The sequence below is a fragment of the Heteronotia binoei genome, chromosome 6 (assembly GCF_032191835.1).
Source record: "Heteronotia binoei isolate CCM8104 ecotype False Entrance Well chromosome 6, APGP_CSIRO_Hbin_v1, whole genome shotgun sequence".
NCBI lineage: Eukaryota > Metazoa > Chordata > Lepidosauria > Squamata > Gekkonidae > Heteronotia > Heteronotia binoei.
The window spans coordinates 79,698,620-79,723,166 of record NC_083228.1 but is presented as its reverse complement, the minus strand read 5'-3'; the positions used below and the strand labels follow the sequence as shown (position 1 = coordinate 79,723,166).

At 41.8% G+C, this 24,547-nt stretch overlaps 2 protein-coding genes across 2 annotated transcripts in view; one reads left to right on the top strand and one right to left on the bottom strand.

The window, feature by feature from the left end:
* The window catches only part of YEATS2 (YEATS domain containing 2), a 61,642-nt gene extending 40,924 nt beyond the window's left edge, over window positions 1-20,718 (top strand). Inside the window, exons 25-32 of the mRNA XM_060241903.1 lie at window positions 267-378; window positions 1,600-1,673; window positions 8,845-8,924; window positions 11,286-11,484; window positions 15,580-15,809; window positions 18,283-18,357; window positions 18,697-18,770; window positions 19,938-20,718. Of these exons, the coding sequence (XP_060097886.1) occupies window positions 267-378; window positions 1,600-1,673; window positions 8,845-8,924; window positions 11,286-11,484; window positions 15,580-15,809; window positions 18,283-18,357; window positions 18,697-18,770; window positions 19,938-20,046 (953 nt within the window). The 3' untranslated portion in view covers window positions 20,047-20,718. The remainder of the gene's footprint in view (window positions 1-266; window positions 379-1,599; window positions 1,674-8,844; window positions 8,925-11,285; window positions 11,485-15,579; window positions 15,810-18,282; window positions 18,358-18,696; window positions 18,771-19,937) is intronic.
* Window positions 1-24,547, bottom strand: part of PARL (presenilin associated rhomboid like) — a 530,597-nt gene that overhangs the window by 470,645 nt on the left and 35,405 nt on the right. The gene's annotated exons all lie outside the window — the stretch shown is intronic.

Genomic DNA, 24,547 nt, shown 5'->3' with positions numbered 1-24,547 from the left:
GTCATTTGTCCAGTTTTACACCTGTTTCCAGGACAAGAGCAAATGTTATGGTTGCTTATTAAAGCAATCCTTGGAAAAAGTAATTTTTGTAAACCTTTTAGTACCACATCCCATTCTGGACCTTTAAATATGTATAAAACCTCACTTCATTTTGAATCCTTTCCTAATCAACTGGAGGGGTAGGCTAACTCAGAGTTGCTTTTCTCTGTCAAGTAGGCTTCATGATTCCTGGTAGACTTTTTCTAACTATTAATTGTCTTCTGAAGTTAAGCAGGAGCCTGATTCTGCAGGACAGAGCTGCAGTTCTGTGGTCTCCCAAGATGGTCAGGTGACAGTGAAAGCTGAGGAGAGCTCTGAACTTGGAAATTACATCATCAGGTAATTCTATGCATTCTTACATTGAGCAAATTTGGCCACCCCTGAGCTTAGAGACTCCTTATTCCTGCTAATACAATAAGCCCTGTTGGCATAAAATGAAATTTCTTTCCTGAAGAAATGACCTGCATTTAGTCCAAAATGTGACCGCTCAGAATGTTTCTTCATTTAGACCCTTGGTCAGTAGATAATGTTATCAGATATCCTGTCCTTCAGAGCAGAGGCAAAAATCTGAAAAGACCCGCTAATAATATGCTGTTTAACTTGCAGTTTCTGTGTCAGCTGTTTGCAGGCGTGGTGCTGGCAGGTTATTTCATACAGGTGTCAAAACAAGGCATTAAAGCAGGTCATCCTGTTTACCTGGATCATGTATATGGTAGCTGTTTTATATGTATATGTTTTATTTGCTGATGTGGCTGCAGATAAAACACTGCAGCAATGGGGCTTCTACATGGCAGATTTCTGCACAGTTTCCCTGCCCCAGTCCCCCAGAAATGCCCCCCGCTGCCTGGGTCACTGGGCTTTTGCAGTTTTTAAAAAAATGGACACTGAAATATCTATACGTATTTTCTCTGAATTTCCAGATTTAATTTTTATAAAAGTAAGACTTTAGCACCTTCCCTTATAAAGATATGCCTATATCCAGAGGAAATAGGCTAGAGACTGTTTTTTAAATGAAAGGTGACCATTCAGAGAATCTGGTACACACCGTTTCATATACTGATATAACAGTATTCTAGTGCAATATACTAGTTTTTTTTTTTTTTAAAGCCTCACAATAGCAAGGGGAGGAAACTACTACAATGGGGGGAAAGGGAAATGGCTATTATGTGTGCAGGAAAATCAAAATTTTCCTACCATTCAGCAGGCATCCAGGCATTACAATGATCTTTCCCAAAACAGTAGAGCAAAGCAGGTTTGAGAAGGATCAGAGAAAACCTGAGAGGTGCACAAATGTACCACAGTGCTGTGGGAAAACAAGAGGGAAAAAAGCACTTCCATAAAGCATTCAAGTTGGAGAAATAACCCATGCATAAATTACCTTTGTCTTACAACGATCTGCAAAAGCAAGGCATGTTATGGTTGTCCTTCATGTGTTTGAGTTTCATTAACCAGACATGGATGTAGAAAGGTCTCTTGCTGGCAATGTGTGTGCATGCTTGCTTTCTGTATATGCATGTGATAAATCACTCTACAAAAGCACTAATTCCTCATTCTTTACAGGACAGAATATTTAGACAACCTCCAGCAGCTCTTGACAGCAATAGTGAAGAAAATTCCATTAATTACTGAGAAAAGTAAGAACCTAAGGAATCACAATAAAGCAGTAATTATGGGTGGACTTAGATTTACTCTTCCAAGTTATATAGTTAGCAATAGCATACCAAATAGATCAGGATGCCTTAAGGGATATTCTTTGCAAAGAACACAGAAATATAAATAATCTCAATAATCCCTGTATTGAAAAGTGTGACATTACTCAATATTCACTGCCCTGGGTGCTCTGTTTCAGGAGCTTCCAGCATTTGTGTTGGTGTTTTTTAAGTCTCTTACAAAGTTCATGAGGGCCTAGTTCAGACTGAGACAGCAGGATCAAAAGAGGGAGTTTTTCCTTCCCCATGCCCTTTATCCAACCTAAAATAACTCTATGGGCACTATTTGTCCAGTTGTGAAAATTTAAATGTCCTGTTAACCAGAACAAGTAAGTTTTCATTCCCTCTCCCCAGGTCCATTTTTTATCAGATTTTATAATTTTTATTGGTTTTAACTACAAAAGAAAGAAGCATAAGCATAGATACAAAAAAAGGGGGGGAGGGCATATACAGAATGAGAAAAGCAGGAAAAAAAGAAAAATACAAATATATCAGTTTTAATTCTACCGCCAAATAAAATATCCAATTCATTCTACCCATAAGTACCGTATTTTTCGGACCATAAGATGCACTTTCCCCCAAAAAAAAGTGGGGGGGAGTGTGTGCGTCTTATGGAGCGAAGGGACGATAGGACATACCTTCCTCCGGGGGGGGGGGGATCCGCTGCCTCCGCCTCCGATCCCGGCACTTCCCCCGCGCCTGCCTGCCTGGCTCCAGCTCTGCTTCCAGAAAGCGCTGGGATCGCTCCATGCTGCCCCCCCACCGCAAACCCAGCGTTTTGCCGACTGCAGAGGGGACAGCGTGCTTCCTCCGTGCCTTTCTGCCTGGCTATAGCTCTGATGCTTACAGCAAGCGCCAGGATCGCTCCCTCTGCCCACCGATCCCGGCGCTTGCTTTAAGCATCAGAGCTGGAGCCAGGCAGACAGGCACGGAGGAAGCACGCCGCCCCCTCCGCAGCCGGCGCTCGCGAAGCGCTGGGTTTGCGGTGGGGGCAGCGTGGAGCGATCCCAGCACTTGCTGGAAGTAGAGCTGGAGCCAGGCAGGCAGGCGCGGGGGAAGCGCCGGGATCGGAGGCGGAGGCACCGGATCGCCCCCCAGGAGGAAGGTGCGTCCTATGGTCCGGAGCGTCTTATGGACCGAAAAATGCGGTATATAGTTCTCCATATATTTTACCATCTTTATCTTTCATTATAAAACATTTTTACTAAACTGTTATTTGCAATACAAGTCTAAACAATTCTTCTTCAACACATGTAAGTATAAACAAATCAGAGCAATCTCAACACGGAACTAGCTGCTTTGGCTTAACCATGTTGAAAACACAGACTAGTTTGTTAGTTTAACACTATCCTCATTAACATAGACACAAAAAATTCAGATCTTTATCCTTAAGAAGCTAAAAGAAAAATACAACATAGTTTTTTAAACAGTTTCTCCTGGGAGACATACTAAAAACAAATCTGCTAGTTTACGTAACTGTGCTGTCTGCCTTTTTAACAATTAATCCAACTCTCATATCCCTATTGGGCTAGAAAAAACTTATTATAACCCAAAAATAAAAATCACATGCCTGTTTTTATTGAGAGTTCCATATCCAACTACCCACCAAGATAAGGACATTTCAAGAAACCCTTCTTACTAAAAAGAAATCTTATCTTCTGATTTGTAACTAATGCACCTTCTCTATCCTTAATACAGTCTGTGACCAATAGATTAACTTGTAGGATTACCCATATCAATAACAAACATAAAAAGCTAATATCATTTTCTGTTAAAGACAAGTTCACCAATTTATCAAATAATCACGCTCTCTGCCTTCTTAAAAATTAATCTAGATTAACGATTTTTACATAAAATTCTTTTCAAAGATTTTTTAGTCCTTTAGCTTTTATATCCATATTATTTTAGACAAGACAACTTATTGTAGCCCCACCCACCAAAAAAGGAATCTCACTTAGTCTTCTAATATCACATATCAGATTTTCTTACAAAGCCCATATCCAACTATCCACAGAGAAAAATCTAGTTCAGGTGGCTCTTCTTTCTGAAAGATTTCCACATCATGATTTTCTGGTTAAAATGCATCTTCTTACTTCTTAATGCAGTCATCCTTCTTGAAGAAAGTGGGAAAACAGCCTTTGTTCCTTTTGACATAACTTGAATCAGTCTCCATTTCCAGTCTTCTTTTTTAATTACACCATAGGGTTCCATTTTGATTTTCATTTGTTCGTTTCCCAACAAGTCGCTCTCCCATTTCAGTTCCATGGACATCACCAGGTTCTCTTTAGCACTCTGCTCATGTAGATTTGAGATTTCACTAGCTTTCAGCACAAAAGCTCCCATTTGCTTCTTAACCACCTCTGTTAATAAACCAAGGTCTTGCCTCAGAGACTTCAAACTGCTTAAAATATCCTTTTTGTGAAAAATTTTGCTTAGCAAAACCATTTTTCTCTGTCAGCAAACTCAGTCCATTAATCCCGGTTGAAAAGTAGCTCAGAGTCCCAGATAGTCCATCCTTTCCAATCTCCTCCAACTGGAATTTTAAATGTTAGCGTATGAATTTCAAATCAGACGACAAGGAGAAATCCCTCTAACAAGTATCTCATTTTGTTCAGACTGTATTGCAGCCGAATAATAGTCTCTTTAACAAATATCCAATTATGATCTGGGTCAATTTAAGTATTCATATTCAGATTAATTCAAATTGTTTCCAGTACTTAGAGATGTTCTTTAGCTTTTCACAGCCTCATTCACAGGGAAATTAGAGGTATTGACTAGGGGTGTGCAAAAAAAAAAAATTCGACATTACACGGATTCGGAAGTATACGGGGGAAAAAAATTCGGAATCCCCGTATACTGCTGAATACCGCATTCGGAATAGCCGCATATACGGTAGATGCGCGGCTATTTCCGAATATACGGCCCTATTATACCCTATGGGCCATTGAAATCAATGGCAAATAGGGTATATTTGAAGCCGCCTGGAAAGGAGGGGGTTTGAGGGAGAGCCCCCAAATTTGCAGGGGACTCTCCCCTCCAACCCCCCCAAGTCCCAAAAAGATTGGGCCAGGGGATCCCATTCCAGGGGCACCCAAAGAGGGTGCCCCTATTCCATCATTATACCCTATGGGCCATTGACATCAATGGCAACATAGGGCATAATTAGAGGCTACTGGAGAGGGCAGGGGTTTTGAGGCAGACCTGGCTGCAGCAAACCCAGATGCCAGCTCTCCAGCCCTGCCCCCAAACAACACGGGGAGAGCTGGCCAACCACAACAAGCCTGCTGGTTCTGGGTCTCTCACCCAGGTGCCAGTTTCCCTGCCACAGAACACACAATCTACAGATGCCAGCTCTCCAGCCCTGCCCCAAACAACACGGGGAGAGCTGGCCAACCACAACAAGCCTGCTGGTTCTGGGTCTCTCACCCAGGTGCCAGCGTTCCTGCCACAGAATTCACAATCTACTCTATAAAAACAAGAAAGTTACCCAGCCCACACACACCCTCGCCAACCAGAGGTAATTAAAAAAAAAAAAAAACCCAGCAGAATCACAAAAGGCCAAGTGTTAAAAAGTGGCCTTTTCACCAACAAGAAAGCTCAGGCCAAATAAGTCAACAACACCCCCACCCCCAGTCCCCCACCCCCAAACAAGGAAAAGGGACAACAGGAAAAAAGGCCAAGCAACTCAAGTGTTTAAAAAGTGGCCTTTCACCAATAAGAAAACTCAGGCCAAATCAGTCAACAACAACACCCCCACCCCTAAAACCAGAACCAGTAAAAGGGGGACAAAAGTGGCCTTTTAAACAATGAACATTAGGCCAAACAGCACCCCCCCCCAATAACCTGAAGATAAAAGTAACAGCAGCAGCACAACACAGCAGCAACAAATCAAACACTGAATACTTTTAAAACAGTAAAAAAACCTCAACTTTTAACAATACAGGAACTTTGCCAACCCCCCCCCCCAAAAAAAAACCCCTTCACCCTAACCCCAAGAAATCCAAGCCACCCAAATCAGGAGAAGTAAAAGGACACTGCACTTTTAAAAGTCCTCTCACTAAATTAAGATATGGGCAAATTAGCAACCCCCCCACCCCAGGCCCCCACCCCCAGCAGAACCTAACCCCAATCCCAAATAGGCTACCCACCCAGTACTCACCCACCCAAATCTGGGCAAGTAAAGAGACTCTAGTCCTTTTACCAACAAAAACTAAAACAAGAACCCCAAAACTGGCTTACCTTGTCTTCTCTACTCCAGGGAAGTCTGGTAAGGCCGAGTGAGAGAGCAGCAGGCAGCAGCTGAAGCCAAGGGCCAGCCAGCAGCAGCACAATCTCTCTCACACCACCAACCCACATACACCAACACAGCAGTGGAGGAGTCCAGCCAGGAAGACTCCTTAAAAAGGTTCTCTGGCCCTACAGAGAGCAATTTCAAAAAATAGCACTGCTCTCTGATTGGCCAGACAACAGTGCTTACTTGGATACCCAAGGAAGCAAAAGATCAAAATAACAACAATGTAGCTGATGGCTGGGCCATCAGCTACACAACAGCCCTGCAAAGCATGCATTTGCAATGCATTTTGCAAATGCATGCTTTGGATTGGCTGCTGGGGCTTTTCTTCCCCCCCCCCCTCCCTGATCCCAGGGAGGCTATGGGAGAGGCAGGAAGAGGCCACTAAAGGCAGGAAAGTAGGCAAGCAGCTCCACTGAGGCTGCAGAAGCTACTTTCCCGCCTTCTCAATTGACAGCCGTATACTTCCGAATAGCTATTCGGCAGTATACGGCGAGCCGTATTCGGCTGCCGCATAGTAGGCGGCAATGAGAATCGGCTACGGCCAATTCCGTATACAGCCGAATCAGTGTTGATTCGGCTGTATATACGGTTCGGTCGAACCGAATGCACACCCCTAGTATCGACCTCTTTCCCTTCCTTTGAACTGCCAATTTAATGAAATGCAAAAATTACCCATTAAACTGCCAATTTAATGAAATGCAAAAATTACCCATTAGCCATTGGCAATTGAAAGCCAACTTAGTTGCAATGTAGAATTGTCATGCTTGAGGTAGAGAGGTGATAGATCAAAGCTTATTGAAGAGAAGAGAAGCGATCGGGTGTTCACCTCTTGCTGCTGTAATGGCGATCACGATGGGGAGAGCTTCAGGGCATACAGAAGGAACAGGAGCAACTGTCGTTGCACCCCTGTCTTGCTGCAAAAGCCCCATTCTTGATTCAGGGGGGGCCACAAGCAGGAGAGCTCGCGGACTCGACTGAGATCAAGGCGACGTAGCCCGGAAACCCCCAGGTCCATTTTTTAAAGTTTTCAAAATGTGTTTATCAAAGTGAAAATTACAGTACCAGCAAGCAAAAAAAGTTACAAAGCATCTGAAATTATAAAGCAATGTATTTGTAGCCACCATAGGGTATAAAAGTCATTTGTCGTTGTAAAATAATGAGTTTTCCAATAAGCCAGTCTAGGAGCAAGGCTCTATATATAAAGAGCTAGATATAGTGATTAAAAATTTATCCCAGAGTTGATAAACTGAAGCCCTGTCAAACAAGAGGAACAGAAAGTCAGATCCACTTTTGATCAGGTGGATGTTGAGAGGAATTAAAAAAAAAAAAAATCATATCTCACCACAGTACTGATCAAGTCAAGTCCTTGTGCTCCTGGTAAGAGAGTTCTAGAAAACATCTGGAAGCTCCTGACACGTGAACTTCTAGAAAAATCCTAGGAACTCCCAGCATATTGGCAAGTTAGGTCCTTTCAAATAGCAGTTGAGAGCAACATATCTCGTTTGCCAATGCCTTTCAAATCACTGACCCATCTGTCAGTGATTAGCTAATACATTCTGATTGCCTATCTGAACACTGTACATATTGTAATTGCCAAGGTTATTAATGTTTTCCTGGGAACACAATATGGATCAAGGGGAACAGCTGAAGAGAAACAACAAACATCAGCAGGGAATATGAGAAAAATATCCTGTAGAATGCCATAAATTTAATATTTTAAAATATTATAAATTTAGATGTGTTTTTAATCGCTCAAATATTTTAATGTTTTTTAAATGTTTGCTGCCTTGTGGGCTCTGATTGTGGATAGAAAGGCACCCTCTTTAGAAATATTGCCTCTTTAGAAAATGCTGTGTAATTTTCATGAGCCCCCTGTTTGGAAGAAGTATCACCATCTTTGCCTGTGACTATAAACACACTTTCATTATAACTTCTGCATTATGATAATTTTGCTGTTTTTTTACGTTTGTAGATTTTTGTATCCACCAAACAGCAGGCTGAAAAGGGATAATTCTATGACCAAGTTCTGTATTTTTCCCGTGTGTTTAAAATATTGTTATAAAGTATTTTTATACTTTACAAATAAGTGCAGTCACTTATTCTAGTACTGCTGATATGTTTCCATTTTTTGAGCCATTAGAACAGTTGCCTCCCTCTTGCTTATGGCAAAGTTCCAACCTTTTTAAAGCTGCAATTTTTTTGTAGCTGCTCATATGGAATGTTCGTGTGGGGGGGGGGGGGTACCGTTAAGAGAACCTCGCCTTATTACACATCCTCTCTTTGAGGAAAGACAATGGTGAACTGCTGTTGGGTGTACAACTAGCATACAGACAAATCTCAAAACTGTTTTCAGTCTCCTGCTTCCCACAGTGTTTTCTAGAAATCTTCTCCAGCTACTTCTCCGTGTCTGAGTCATCATTTACCTTCACAAGTAGCCATCTTCCAAATACACAGAAAGTTCTTTCTGTCCCCTAACATTTCCATAAAGATTTCCAGTTTCCTCCAGTGTCACAAGGGATTCCCATCTTCTGAGGCAAATAAAGCTATAAAGAACTGTCTTGTTCCCTGATTAATCTTCATGGTGAAAATTGCTAATCCCCTTTTTAAAGCACCCAAAAGAGAAATGTAGCCACTTCGAGATCTCTGTATTTTCTTATCTTTATGATGCATTATACAACTCTAATGGGGGAGAGGGTTCTTTCTTGAGGATTTCTAAAATAACTAATCACAAAATGAATTCTCTTTCATAGCTTTTAAAAGACAATATTTGAGGGATCTGTGTATTTTTTCCCTGCTGTTTAGCTGAAGATGCAAATTATTTCTGTGCCAGTTCAGTGGAACAATATTATAGCTGGAATATTGGGAAACGGAGGGCTGCTGAGGTAAGCTTTCTTGTTTGCTCTACCAATGAAATTAAAACTAGGGGAAATGGCTGACTGAAAATGTGGCATGTAATATGGTGGGATCTCCTCCAAAAGTTTTTTGTCTCTCTAAAGTGATTACTTGTTTTTAATATAGATCTGTTTTGTTTTATAAGATTTTAGTTGGGTAAAATGTAAATAAATTTGAATTTCATTTCTAGTTGTATTTCGTATTATAAAATGTGAATAGCAGTTTAAATGGCAGCATTGTCCTTTTAGAGTTCCAACATATTGAGATAAAGGCCTAGCTGCACCAACCGTCAGTGGAAGGCACTGGTGGATGTGGGATTTCATATCTCCCCCTATACACACACACACATTTTTGACCCATAGAAAGCTGAATAACAGGACTTGCATGAACAAAAAGTCATATAAGGGCTACAGTGAGGAGAAGGAAGGGGAGGAAATTGCCCGTGTCCTCTTTTATTGGTAGAGCTGTTCTTGGAAATGAGGGGGGAGCAGAGCAGTTTGGCTCCCTCAGTGCAGCTTGGCCCTCTTTCCAGGGGTCAAAGGGAATGCTTGGTTGTTTTGATACAAGCCAATATATGCAAAAACAGTATGCAAAAGTTAAATGATACTGTTGTTTCTTAATTATTTGTCTGCATAAGCTCAACCATGCTGAGGGAACAGTCAGCTTAAATCTCTCCCACTCATTCTCTACAATAATATGTAATTCTCTGTCCACATAATAATATTTAATAGGTCTTTCAGAGGAAGCATAAAAGCTCGAAGTGCAAGGAATGCCTCTAGCAGTAGCATCAACAGAATGAAACCACCTTCAGTTCAGTGCTCCTACTCTGATTACTACTATTTCATCACATGATAAAGAGAATGGCCTCTGGCCCTCTCCTAGCTATTTGGCTGGTCTTTGGGGCTCAGAAACTGCTATTCGTTGAGTTATCCTTGTTTGTTGTGCTGTTGCTCTTTCGTGTTTTGTCCCTCTGTTGTGTGCAGAATGTGGAGAAGCAGAGAGGGCACTCAAATAAGTCTGGCATTATTCTCAGATGTCATCAGCTAAAACTAAATGGGGCTTTCTTTAAAAGCTGTTCCAAACTTACAAGCTTTTAGCAAGTTAAATATCTGAACCAATCCGGGTGATTACACTTTCTTGTCAGGGTGTTTCCAGATATAGTGGGTTTGGGGTAAGCTGAGTCTGCATGAGAGTCCAGGCACCTGAAATTTATGCCTTTGGAGCTAGAGCAGATGGGATGTTGGTATATAACTAGCATCAGTAGATAGGACCTAATTTGTACAGGTATCAACACACTGGAAAGGTTAATCCCCTCCCTCTCCCTTTCCCTCATACAAAATACCATTTTTCTTATTCCAGTGTCCCCTGAAACTATTTGACAAGTGATGGGGAAGGACATGGAAGTACCTGTATGGTGCCTATATGTTTCTCTCTGGAACAAGTACTGCCTCTGTGCATGTGTGATTGAAGCTGGGAAAAACAATGTGGGTGAAGAGTAAAACACACTGAACTTGAGCCCTGATCCAAATTCTGTCCTCTCAGTCTTCTACAGTGTCTACTGTTAATACTTTAAAAGCTAACAAAGGGGAAGATCCATCTATGCTACTTACAGTTTGGCTCTTAGGATGCTGATCCAAAGTCTGTGGCTAGAAGCTAACAGGGACAAGCAAATTGCATAGTTACCAACATGCTTTGAGGGATGCCTTACTTTCTCAGAACAGAAGTGCCTCTTTGTTTGGAATGGTCTGGAAGTACAGTTAGAGAGCCAGAAAAGAAGCCTGATTTACAGATGAAAAGACTAAAGGTGTTTTGTGAAGAATGTAGCTCCACATAACAGTCCTGCAACAGAACATAAGAGAAGTCATGTTGGATCAGGCCAATGGTCCATCCAGTCCAACACTCTGTGTCACACAGTGGCCAAAAAAATTATATATATACACACACACACATATACACACTGTGGCTAATAGCCACTGATGGACCTCTGCTCCATATTTTTATCTAACCCCCTCTTGAAGCTGTCTATGCTTGTAGCTGCTGCCACCTCCTGTGGTAGTGAATTCCACATGTTAATCACCCTTTGGGTGAAGAAGTACTTCCTTTTATCCATTTTAACCTGACTGCTCAATAATTTCATTGAATGCCCACGAGTTCTTGTATTGTGAGAAAGGGAGAAAAGTACTTCTTTCTCTACTTTCTCCATTAACTCTTAACCCTTAACTCTTGCTTGGCCCTTTGAGAAAGAACATTCAGGCTTCTGTTTCAGCATTGTCATCTTGTAAAACATGAGTATAAAACTCCATGATACTAAATCACACCCTTGCTTTGTGTTGTTGTTTTTACCTCTACAGTGGCAACGAGGACTGACAGTAAGAAAAATCCTCCAAGAAATCATAGAGAAGCACCCAAAATTTCATAGTATTAGTCCCCTGAAAACTAAGCAGGTTGTACATTGGTGTCGTTGCCGAGGCTATACACCACCTGATCCAGAAACACTGAGGAGTGAAGACTCCATAGAGGATATACTGACACAAATAGACAATGAACCAGGTAAGAGAAAGGGACTTCAGAACCATGGAAGTTCTCTATGTGAGATGAGAGATTGCTCAGAGGGCTGCCAATCTTCTGGAACTGATTTAGCTTTGACCCATACATGGTGGCCTGTTTCTTTGACCCTATATTAATTTTACTGTTGTTTTGAATTGTGTTTTGTTAGGTCAGGTTAGGAACTGATGGAACTATAAGAAATATTTTTATATTGTTGCCTGGAAATAAGTCTTTCTTCCACACACACACGCACACTCCCCAAAACATGTAGTTCCGAAGCCATCTGTTATTCTCTGGAAACATATATTATTCTTCATTATTACCATGATGTTGGGTGTGTATTTAACCTACAGGTATGGTTTCTTGGAAAAGGTAGATTTCAAACATGAGTTGGTTAAAGTGAGTGAAGAAGAAATTTGATTTTAATTGATGAAGAGAGAAGCGCAACATTTAAGTTTTTCCTCTGTTTACAAAACTGAAGCAGTGGAAGTAAAATGTCATTTGATTGGAAAGTGTCCAACAATTTTAAAAAAGAATAGAGGAGAAAGCAGGAAAAGGACAGGCTCACACCGGACATTGCTGTACTTGATCTTTGTATGATGTATGCAGTGCTGCATCCACCTGAATTGCTTAAAGGATAGGTAATGACCAAAAAGCTGTATTTCTTACTTTGCAGCTTTGGTGTGAGAAGAGATTGCAGTAGTTTTGTTGAAAATACCCAAATGTATCTCTGGACAAAGATTCGGAGCATTTTATAGCCATGTTTGTACTAAGCATCTCATACAAAAAGGCTGTGTACAGACCTGAAGTGTGGCAGTAGAAAAGGCAGCAGAGTTCTTATATAGTCTGATAGCCAGCAGTACTCAGGACCAGCTAGAAAGAAAGAAAGGTTTTTCTACAAATCTAGGGGAACCACCAGGTTTACAGAAAAAACTTAACCAAAAATAGATGGGAGGATTTTAGTCCCCCTCCCAAAATAATATTCTCATCATCTGCACAAAATCAGTTACTGCCAGCCCTGTCTGTCCTCAGAACCTTTTGAGATGGTGAAGCAGCAATGCTGGTACTGCCACCACAAGCCCACCATTGCTTCATCTTCTCACTAGCTTCTGAGGCACAGAAGCTGCAGAGCTCTGGGCAGCCCTCTGTTCCTGCCAACACCAGGCAGCCTTCTCCCAGTGCCAGATTACAACAGGCTGCTTCAGACCCATGCAAGGGAGCCAGTGGTGACAGGGCTGTTTGGGGCAAGGTCTCCGCTGCCCCTATCCTTGCACACTGGCAGGTCACATGATGTTGGCCACAGAAGCATCATTCTCACTGGTGACTCTGTGGCTGCTGCCAACGCTGGGCATCCTCCTCTAGCTATTAGTGTGCAAGAGCTTGGCATGGGCCCCAGTGAGGGTGCTGGGTGGACAGTTTGGAGGTGCCCTGGCCAAAAAGCTGGGATAGGGCTGATGAGAGAACAGGCCATTAAAGCAGGCCATGAGAGACAGCTGCAGAACAGCCCTACAAGCCAGGGACAATCCAGTATCAGGCAGGATCCAAGTAACTGATAGGGGAAGGAGAGAGAAAAAAGAGAAAACGTAATTGTGGGGTGGGAGGGGGAAAAGAGAAAGAAAGTGACAGCATAGAGAGGGGCAAGATAGAGAAAAACAGGGAGACAAGGTAAAAGCAGGAATGGGGGAGGGAGCAGAGAAACAGACGGGTGGTGGGAGCAGAGAATACACAAAGGCGGGGAATGAGACAATTGTCAGTGAAAGGAAGAACAAGAGGGGGAAGGTTGACAGAGAAGGGGTGGAGGGCAAAAGAAAAAGGGCAGTAGGTTGACAGAGGGGGAGAAATGAGGAGATTGACAGAGAAGAGGGGAGGAAAAAGAGACCTGAAAGAATGACAGGGAGAAAGAAGGCAAAAATTGTTAGAGAAGCGGGGAGAAGGAAGGAAGCAAAGGCAGGGAAGGGATGCACCCTAACCATAAGTTCTTTGTGGATCCCCAGTGGTATTACTTTAAGCATGATGCATCCTGTTCTGGACTCTTGGAGTATGTTTGTAGTGACTTGTCTGTAGAGTGTTACATAGTAATGGGCATGAGCCGGCCCATGAGCCAAAATTTGGCATGGACTTGGGCTGGTTCATAGCTTGAGAATGGATGTTTGGGGAAAGCAAGTTCTCCCAAATGTTTACTGGACTTTTGGCCAGTTTGTTTGGGGCCAGCCATTTCAGCCTAGCAGCAATGCAGTGCTGGGTCCACCACTCAGCTGTTAGATTGAAATGGCTGGCTGGCAGTCATCTAAACATAACAGCTGAGCAGGTCCACCATACCAATGTTAGGTTGAAATGGCTATCAGCCATTTAACCCTTCCCAGGCAATCCCTGCCCCTTTTAAGAACATAAGAGAAGCCATGTTGGATCAGGCCAATGGCCCATGCAGTCCAACACTCTGTGTCACACAGTGGTAAAAAAAAAACCAAGTGCCATCAAGAGGTCCACCAGAGGGCTAGAAGCTCTTTCTTCTGACCCTGGTGGAAAGGTAGAGAGGAAGTTCCTTCCAGGGTGGTAACCTCCCCCTTTCTCCCAGATGCAACAAGCCGTGGCCACAAGAAAGGGGGAACTGAACAGACTGGTTAGGTTCAGGTGGGTCCTGTTTGCATGGGTTCAGTTCATGGGCTGCCCTGAAGCAAACCCCAAACCACCCTTTTTAGACTCATGCCCATCCCTGTTACAGCACTTTAAACCAGTGTAATGAGCCTCAATAGCAGCCATTCCCTTTGACCCACGGTCCTGGAGGGCCCACTCAAGAAATTGCTTCCCTCTGTACTCTCCGGGAGAATATTTCAGATGGCACTTTCTTTATGCTTGGTGTAAGTGTGTGTTATATGTGGATGGAAATTCCCATTTTGGCTACTGCTGAGAAAGCATTAGACCTGTGCAGAGTTATAGCTCAAGGCTGTGCAACTGGGAGGGCATCAAAATGAACATATGTTGCATTGAAATGTATTTGCAGGGTTGAATTATTGGCTCTTCAAAAAAGATACTTCTTGCCAAAAATAAGGCTAAACACATGTAACATTTCTAGAATGATGGGGGCTTTGATAGTGCCATTGCTACCCATGATTCAAGCATGCTTTCTCTTAGTTTATCTGCAGTGGCCTCTGACCAAATTGGAGTGAGAAAAATTTGACTCTTCCTCTCCCAAAAGGAAGGAAGGTATATTTCACAGAAACAGGTATAGCTGTTGTAGGTATTGCTTACTATTGATCTTGTACTCTTGTTGAAGAAAAACTGCAAGACTAAAAGATTCCCCTGAAGAAGTCTGTTGGTGGAATGCATAGGGAATTTTAACTAATAAAAGTTATTTTTACTTCACTTGCATCATTGGCCTTGGCCTTATTTTTTGTCTCTTAGTAACTGGAGCAGCCTTTTTATTTTCTCCTTGTAGGCATTACTAGAGCTAGGTGATACACCCCCCAGAGCAGTTTTACAACTGTGCTCAAATTGTCCCCCCCCCCTCACATAGGCACATGACTACACATATAACACTTGACAAACACTTCTCAAACATAGCTCATCATGTAAATACCATTTTCATTTTTAAAAAATGTTTTGATTGAACACTGTGTTCCCATTCTCCATTCCTGCAGATTTTTTTAAAATTCCTTTTAAAATGAGCAAACAGGGTTTTTCCCACGCAGCAGACAGCCCCCACCCACAGAAGCATGGCTTTTTTTCCCATTAAGTTGGTTACGCAGCTGTTATAGTTGAAGTAGCTCCACTAGAATAGTTAAGGTCCAATGTTAGTCTGTGAATAGCCTTACTGTGCAATGCTAAGCAGACCTATAACTATGCTTATGAGTATGGTTTCAGTCTCCATTTAAAGGACTCCATTTGGGACAGTGCTGATGATGATGGCTAGAGGAACAGCAGAATGTATTCTTGTTATTGGTAGAGATCATGCTTTTGTATGGTGTACCTGAGGTTAGAGGTTTTTGTAGAACAAGTGGACTCAACATCTTTTAATTGCATACATCTTGGTCACATGGTTTACATTTGTTAATAAATCCTCTCTCTGACCCCTGTCTTGCCGATTGCTTCCTGGGAAAGAATGCTCATCTTCTTATACTGCTGGAGAAGAGATGTGTCGAAAGCTTGAAGAGCTGGAGCGTTTCCTCAAGCAGGAGCCAGAAAATGATGAAGAAGAAGTGGATGTTCTTAGCATTACTGAGCCTGTGAAAATAAACATTAAAAAGGAGCAGGAGGAGAAGCAAGAGGAGGCAAAGTTCTTCCTGAACTCCCAGCCTGCTTCAGAGTTTGTGAGCGAGACAGCGCAGCAGGTAGAGGAAAAGGCTTTAGAAGGGGAAATTACTCATTGCCTTGAGCTTTTAGCAGTATAATTTGCTTTTTCTTGACACGTGTAGCCAGCAAATTTGAGCTGCCAAGACTGCCCCCCTTTTAAGGTTGGCTATCAAACTGATATGTACTATTTATTTTAAAACGATCTCTCCTTTGTTTCCATCAGGATTTTTTGGGGGGGAGGGGGGATTTATTTATTGGATTTATAACCCACTCTCACCTGTAAAGCAGGGCTCAGGGTGGGTAACAACAGTATTTGACAGCAGTATCAATAAGATTAATTAAAATAATTAAAACAGTTTTACGGTAATATTAACTACTAATACAGGTGGCCACCATGGCACCTAAAAAGGGCATGACCTGGTACCCCTTATCCAGGGGAGGGAGTAAAATATCTTGCAGTTGATCATATGGAGGAATAACAGTACCAACCGGGGGGGGGGGGAGGAGCCAATCTAAGATGAAACCATTGCTGCCTCAGCCATAAGCTTGGTGGTTACATCTCTCATCTTGCAGGCCCTGCAGAACTGCTCTAAGTCCCCCAGGGCCCAGGTCTCTCTCAGCAGAGCATTCCACCAGGCTAGAGCCAGGGCCAGGGGCTGTCTTATTGAGGACAGCCTAATACTTTTTGGGCCAGGGATCTCTAGAAGGTTGGTATCTCTTGAGCATAACGCTCTATGGGAGGTATATAAGGAGAGGCAGTCCCAAAGTTATGTTGGTTCCAGACCATTTAGGACGTAGAAGGTTAGTACCAAAACCTTGAACCTAATCCAGTAGAGCACCAGTTGTATGTGAGGGGCTAAATGAAGATCCTATAAGAACCCATGCTGCTGCATTTTGGACTAGTTACAGTTTCAGGTTAGTCTTAAGGTTAGAGGTACAGTAGTCCAGTCTGGAGGTGGCCATTGCATGGCTTATAGTTGGTTTTAAGCAATATTTAAAAAGCAAAAAAAAAGCAGCCAACTTAAAACAATATAATATAAGATCCAAAATATAGAGAACAGCGGTTATAAACAGATCTGTGCTATTTGTCATCAAGACTTTGGGGAATAGGTGAATGTGCATGAGGATGGAATTTCATTATTGACGTACAATCACCAAAAAAACCCCTGTCTCTAGCTACTTGTGCTTCTAAAGGTGTGGGGGCAGACAGTGGCTTTAGATGATGATCTCTGCACATAAGCAATTTCACAAGAAGACCAATTTTAAAAAAATAGTTGGAAAGTTTAGAACTAGAAAGCCAGAATTACAGATTCCAGTCCTTTGCAGAAGGATCATGGTCTATCATGGAGCTGTCAGTACTAATCCACTGATCCAAGGCTGTCAGGTTATAGATACTTCTGCAAATCATAGCTTCTGGTGCTAACAGGCAGTTGTTTTGAGCTGTTACCAGAATGCAGATTCACAAAGTAATCTTCCTCTTCTTGTTGTGGTGGTCTCAAGAACACAATGTTTTGCACTTGAACCTAAAATATTACATACAACTCTGTAACAATAAGCCTCTTAAAATATTTGATGTCATAAAAATAATGTACTTGAAAATGACATTACCTCTGTGCTAATAAGGTTCCAAGGTCTGGAACCTGTACTGAAATATTTGGAGCCACTTAAAGAACAAATCATAAACAATAAAATAGTAATGGACCTTGGAGAGAGCATCTGCTTTACATTCAGAGGCCCCAATTCAAACCCCAGAATTTCCAAGTGAAGCAGATCAGGCAGTCAGAATAGACAACAGTGATCTTGATGGTAGCTTCATATGTTCAGTGCTCTAATATTTACAAAGTGCCTTTATCTTGAGTTTACCATCAGCAGGCTGCAGACTCTGCTCACATACTTGGGAGTAAGCAAAACTTAACAAAATGGGACTGACTGACTCCTAAATAACTGTGCTTAAGGTTGGATCCCCTCAGCTTTCATGCTCATTCAAGGGAAAGAGTGTTCCCTTTGAGCTACAAGAATTCTGTGCTGGGGATGGTGGAACCCTTGTGAACAAAAAGTCACATGATGTGAGGCTGCAGTGTGGAGAGGAATTGTTTGAAATCACCTCTCCTCCCTTGTAAAGCTGCAGAAAAGCTGACAAAATTTAATTCCTAGAATTGTGCAGTACTCACACTACCTTGCTTGAACATAAGTTCACAGTGAATATGCAAATTGCCTTGCTAGATGGGACTAGTGCAACTTTCCATTTCCAGCAGTAGCAAGAGATGCTTATTGGGAAATCACAAGTTGATTACTGTTTCCAGTGGTATGTCTCTAGTCTCCTGTAACTGGGATACTGTAGTTCCCTATAGATCCATTTGGCTATCCTGACTTGTAGACTGCTCTCCTCCATGAATTTGTCTAACAAACCTTTTTAAATGTTTATTTACCACAGCTTCTGAGCAAATACATGATGATGTCACTCAGTATGCCGGAATAGCAGTATTTTATTCTTTCTGTCTTGTTTGGTAGATTGGAATTTCCTTTCAGCCTGTAGAGCTGCATAAGAATATTTATGCCTCAGTAATAGAAGATATGATTTTAAAGGTAAGCAGTATTCCTCTTTTATTCAGCAATGCAAAACTATGATACTCAAAAATGTAACCTGTTTAGGGAAGTGCAGAAAAATTAAGCCAAGCATGCCTAAAGCCCTAACTATGTAGGATTAAGGCACATTTTAGTAAAGGTGTGCCCAGAAGTTGTATAGCATTCAGCTTGACAGATGAAATAAATCTATAACTTCATATTGGTGTTATGTGGTCAGTGAGCTTATACATAGTATTTGGGAATTAGGATACCTGAGGGTTATAAAACAAGACAAAATTATTTAAAAATATACCTTTGTTGTTTATATTCTCTCCCTCTTTGAAATTTCCTCTGTAACAGGCCACAGAACAATTGGCAAGTGATATATTAAGAGAAGCAGTGGCTATTGGCTACCAAAGAGCTCCTCACAATAGGTAAACTTAATCTTCTATCACATGCACTTTGCAGATCCTAAGTATATAGGCATGGTATGTTTTCATATGATGATGTGGAATTCTGTATTATTTTAGAGGCTACAGTAAAAATACTAATTTTAAAATTATGTAATGCTGTTGGTCTCCAGGTGAGTAGTAATAATAATTATTATTATCACATGGCTGTGTGTGTAGTATAGCCAGGAGATCCTGGGATTACCTGGCAGCCAATTCTTGCTCTTTTAGCATTATGCACCGCTAGGTGGTGAGCTAGACTTGTTTTTAAGGCAGAGACATTTCAGAGGTAGTTTGTCATTTCCTGCCTTTTTATGCCCCTGGTTTTCCTTGGAGGTTGCCCATCTAAATGCTAGCCAGGATTGACCCTGCTTAGCTTCCAAGATCTGAGCAGATCAGGTGAGTCCTGAACTTTCACAAGTTATAATTTCATATTTTCTGCTCACTTGTGCTGGATGCCCAGAGAGACTTTGTAGTTGAATTTCTCAAATAGTCCCACAACCAGGGCCACATAGCAGGCTACTCTTTAAGCTGAGGAAGCTTTCAAGAGTAGCTTGTTCTGTGACACTGTGGGGGCCTGCTATTCAAGTAAAGAAATTCCACTCTGCTTGCCTAGTTCTTTGAAACCCGGCCATAGATATGAGGTGTAATTTGGAAAAATACATCTATATATCCTTTTGTCTACATTAAGTATCACTTGCGTATTTTTTAAGAAAACATGGAATTAAAATATGGGCTCTTACTTCGTAAATCACACTCTACAACATGTTCATACAAGGTGCGGTCTGGAACTCTTCCCAAATTACCACTAATCTCCAGATTTAGAGATCAGTTCCCCAGGAAGAAACAGCAGCCTTGGGGACAAACTTCATGGTATACCATAACGTTTAGGAGAAACAGAAGTCCTAGTGTGACATCACATCCCCGCTAAGCTGCCTCCCCAAACTCCATGCTCCCAAGGCACTACCTCCAAATCTCCCAGAATTTCCAAAGCTGGAGCTAGCAACCCTTTGTACATGGCTATATGTTATTTTCCACATTTATCCTATATATATATATATATATATATATATATATTGTTACCATTTGCTTACAGAATGCTAAACAGATGCTTAACTTCTTACATTCCTTTGGTTTATTTTTTTTCTCCAGGATGCCAAGAGAGATCACTGTGATGAATATCCACCAAGCCATCTGTAACATTCCCTTTCTGGACTTCCTTACAAACAAGCATATGGGAATACTGAGTGAAGAACAGTGATCTGGGCTGAAAAGTGACAATGTCTGAATATGTACTTTAGTTCTAAAGAGCTAGGTTACCTTGCAGTAACAAGATACTTGAATACTATAAAGTAAGGTTCTAATTTGGGGAAGGGGATTTTTTTAAGGAAACAAAAGTAACTTTTTAATAAGTTTAAAATATTGCTATCAGATTTAATTGGTAGTTGTTCCTAAGTCATCTTGCTGTAACAGTTCTGATTAATCCATTAGATCATGGCCTAAGTTATTGGGGATATGCTTCTAGTATGAAAATTATTCATTACATAGGACCCCCATAAGAATAATCTAAAGATGCCTTTGGGAGGTTAACAGCCCCTGGCATGGAGATGAAAGTCAGTGAGTGACTTAACGTGCAGGTACCCCCTTAGAAGTCATTGGACTTAGAAGGGTACAGCTCTTCTTAGGATGGCACTGTGTGACAAGTACACTTGAAAGCTGTGAATAATTATCCAATTGTGGTGCAAAATGACAAAGTAAACTCTCAGAACAGATTTTCATTAATGGAAGTGGTCACAGCTTGATGTCACTTGGTTGGGCAATAAATGTCATTCATGCTGTAAGTGATAAGATTTTGCCTTTTTGTCCTATGAACTGCCATTGGCTTGAGATCATTTGCTTGGCTGGAAAATAAAGCTTTTATAGTTGGAGAGCTGCCCGTTGTTTTTTGCTGATTGTGAGCAAACCTTACTTTGCTGGCTGACTGAAAATATTAAATAGGGAAAAGCCCCTTCATTTGAATTCCTGATCTTAGGAATGATGTAACCCATATTAAAGTAGGCAGTTGGTACAAAATGAAGTGGAGGAGAATCTACTTCCTTCAAGCCCTTTGCTAGCTTCATAGATTAAGAGCTTTAACACTCCAAATACTAAAAGTGAATTTTGAAAAACACTCAAGCTGTACTGTCCGTATATGGCCTCTTCCAGTTCACAGGCCAGTTAATTAGCATGTAGCTAACCCTCTCATATAATTTTGACTGCCAGTTTATAATTTGATTTTTCTTGTAGGAAAGTTAATGTATCATATATTAATGTTTCTTTCAATATTGATCATCAGTCTAACATTAACAGCTGCTTTTTGAAAGGTGGCACTTGACCCTTGTGGGAACGAAAGTGCTACTTCTCAGAACACCTAAAAATATCTGTCAAAATCTAGCATGCATCAGATTTAATTTTTCATTTAGGTTTTTTCCCTCTTTTCATTGGAAAATTACTCTAACAAGATTAACTTTTGGTAAAGGTTAAACTAGATTAAAGCAGCTTTCACATATACAGATTGCTCTTGTTGGAGCAGAGCAATACTCTGCCAGTCAGTTGAAGACTGCCTTACAAACAGTTGTCCAAATTGGTCCATTGCTTAACTCCTGTACTGCCTGTACTATAATGTATAATTGTGTAAAATACATTTTACAATAAATTTTCTTTGTAAACTATTATGGGGTTGGGCTTTTTTCCTGTTCTGAGCCCATGCTGCTTTTTTGAAGTGAGGAAAGGATTGACAGGTTCCATGTTAATGCAGAACTCTTCCCTGCAACATTATGCTTCTGCCCAGATGGAACACCACTCATTACTCTCAGTTCTATTGCTAATTCATTGTTTTACACAGAGGGATCATGTGGCTTATTCTTCCAAAGCAGCACAAAATTCACTTTGTCACAGGGCTATCAGTGCCAAAGGAAGTTGGAACAACAGAAATGGGCGAGAGTTAGCCTTAGACCAAATTCACATGAGACAGCTGAAGTACTTCACAGTTATAAAAAACAGCCAGTTTTAAATGTGCTTTTATCAGGTTTCACTATCAGTTGAGCATGCATCACATATTCCAACCTTCCGGTGCTTTATGGTGACTAGGTGATTTCTGGCCTTTGTTTCCTTGCCCCAAAAAGCAAGTTCCTTTTATTTTAAAAAAAAGTGTAACAGCTATACTATTTCATGCAAAATCCAAAACAAAGCCCAAGACCAATACCTTGATATTGCATTCCTGAAAACCATTAGCCTGCCATGACTTCTCTTGGAGAGGAAGAGCTAGTTTTACAAACCCTCCTGCATATTCTTCAATATTTCAGGAGGGGGAAATAGGAATGTTCTTGTAATACTAGTAGTCTAACACAAGTATCACTGCCTGAGTTCCTCTCTGCAATGGAGAAGCTTCTTTTTGGTTATATTTTGAGTCCATAGATATTTATAAATAAAAAACTAGCCCCCCTCAAGAGCCATGATTCCTAGCAAGATCCACACTTAACTATGAGGTCTAATGTACAGTGTATATACTGGCACTCACGCCAAGCCAGCTTTGGACACTTGGCCTTTATGGACTATCCTGGTGCTGAGCCATAAGGTATAAAGCACCTCTCACATGGACTGTTGCACTGTGGATAGAGTTGCCCACAGAAACATAAGGACCTTGGACCATGCTTCACCCCCAGCTGCCTGCCATCCTGTTGCAAACCACTGGAACCATGTCTTCACAGAGACCAGACCAGCAGCAGACTTGGGTGAAGCCATGTTCCTGGGGATTTCAAAATGACACACTATTCTCCTGTAGCAGTCATGAAGACTACATACCACACATACTACATTCCAGAGTCCTTGCATCAAGCTTTGGTTATTCAGATGTCAGCTGCCCAGCTAGACACAAAGAAACTGATATGAGGCAATCATAGTACCTATGGACAAAGAAGTCTTCCTGCCACCCATTCAAACAGCACCTCTGACAATAGACCATTGTTGGATGAATCTCTTCACCTTCCCAAGGTCATAGGCCAGATAATATAATAATAATAAGTTTTATTTATACCCCGCCCTCCCCGCCAGGGCAGGCTCAGGGCGGCTTACAATCTGTCATGATATAGTATCATGATATGACAATACAGGTAAAATCAATTCACAATATAAATACAAATACAGATACAAATATAAATTAATGTTAAAAAGCTAAAAACTATATGGTGGTGCTACAGTCTCTATTTATACAGGCAGCGTAATATTCAGTCTGGTCACGTCTTGAAGGCTTCTTGGAAGAGGACGGTTTTGCAGGCCCTGCGGAACTGGTTGAGGTCCCGCAGGGCCCGCACCTCCTCCGGTAGCTGATTCCACCATTGGGGCACTTTTATGGAGAAGGCCAGCTCCCTAGTTGTTTTAAGTTTGGCTTCCTTAGGCCCAGGGATTTCCAAAATATTTTGTGAACTGGAACGCAGTGCCCTCTGGGGAACATATGGAGAGAGGCGGTCCCTGAGGTAGGCAGGTCCTTGGCCATATAGGGCTTTATAGGTGATAACCAGCACCTTGTAACGAACCCGGTACACAATTGGCAGCCAGTGCAGTTCCCGCAGCCTAGGCCACACGTGTTCCCACCGGGGTAGTCCCACTAGCAGCCTGGCTGCTGCGTTCTGCACCAGCTGTAGTTTCCGCGTTCGGTACAAGGGCAGCCCCATGTAGAGGGCATTACAGTAGTCTAATCTCGAGGTGACCGTTGCATGGATCACTGTTGCCAGGTCACCTCGCTCCAAGAAGGGGGCCAACTGCCTTGCCCGTCTAAGATGAAAAAAGGCGGATTTGGCAGTGGCCGCTATCCGGGCCTCCATTGTCAAGGAGGACTCCAATAGCACTCCCAAGCTCCTGACTTCACGCACTGGTGCCAATGGCTAGATCCTGCTACTCATCTCCCCTCCCAATCACTTGTTTCCCATCATTCCCCAACAGGTGTCACTACAGCAAGCCATCAGACCCTAAGTTGTCCGTTCTGGTTTTCTTTATGTTTCTACTCAGAGAAACATTAATTGCTCTCTGAGTTCTATTGTCAAATTTCCTGGGAACCATTGACTGGCCAGGTAATCCCACCATGGGACCCTGGTTCAAGTCACAAATTTGGCTACTTAAGGGAGACCCTTCTGCCATTCAAGTGTTACTCTTTCCTGGCTGCTACCTTTCTGGAAGAGCCACCCCTGCTCCTAATCAGTTTGGGTCCTTGTCTGTGTGATGCTGGTCATCTCGTAGGTCTTCCACCTCCCTTTCTTCGCTGCCAAGTCTCTGCTTCTCGCCTGGACAAGTAACATATTACCCACCAACAATATTACTGCTAATACAAATGTCCCTTTCCTTTTCCAGCTATTTTTCTTAGTTCTGAACTATGTGATGAATGTATGATTTTTCTCTTCTATGCTTGAGTTTCCTTTAATAATTTACTTTGTATCCAAAATCTCATCATTGACTTAAGGGCTCCTGGGAAATACTGACTCTGGTATACATAGGTCATTGACCCTGCACTAATTTTTGCCATCTTACCTAATTGACTAAAATTCCCCAAATTAACTTGAAAAGGCATTTTGGCTAACATAGGGTGGACTGCTGAATCACCATCCTCATATGTACTATGGCCTGAGAACTGCCTCTAATCTTGTCCCTTGAATGGCAGCACACGTCCTCACCAGTGGATAAAGCCTAATTTAAATGCAATACTGTGGCAGGAAAACTTGCATATGGGA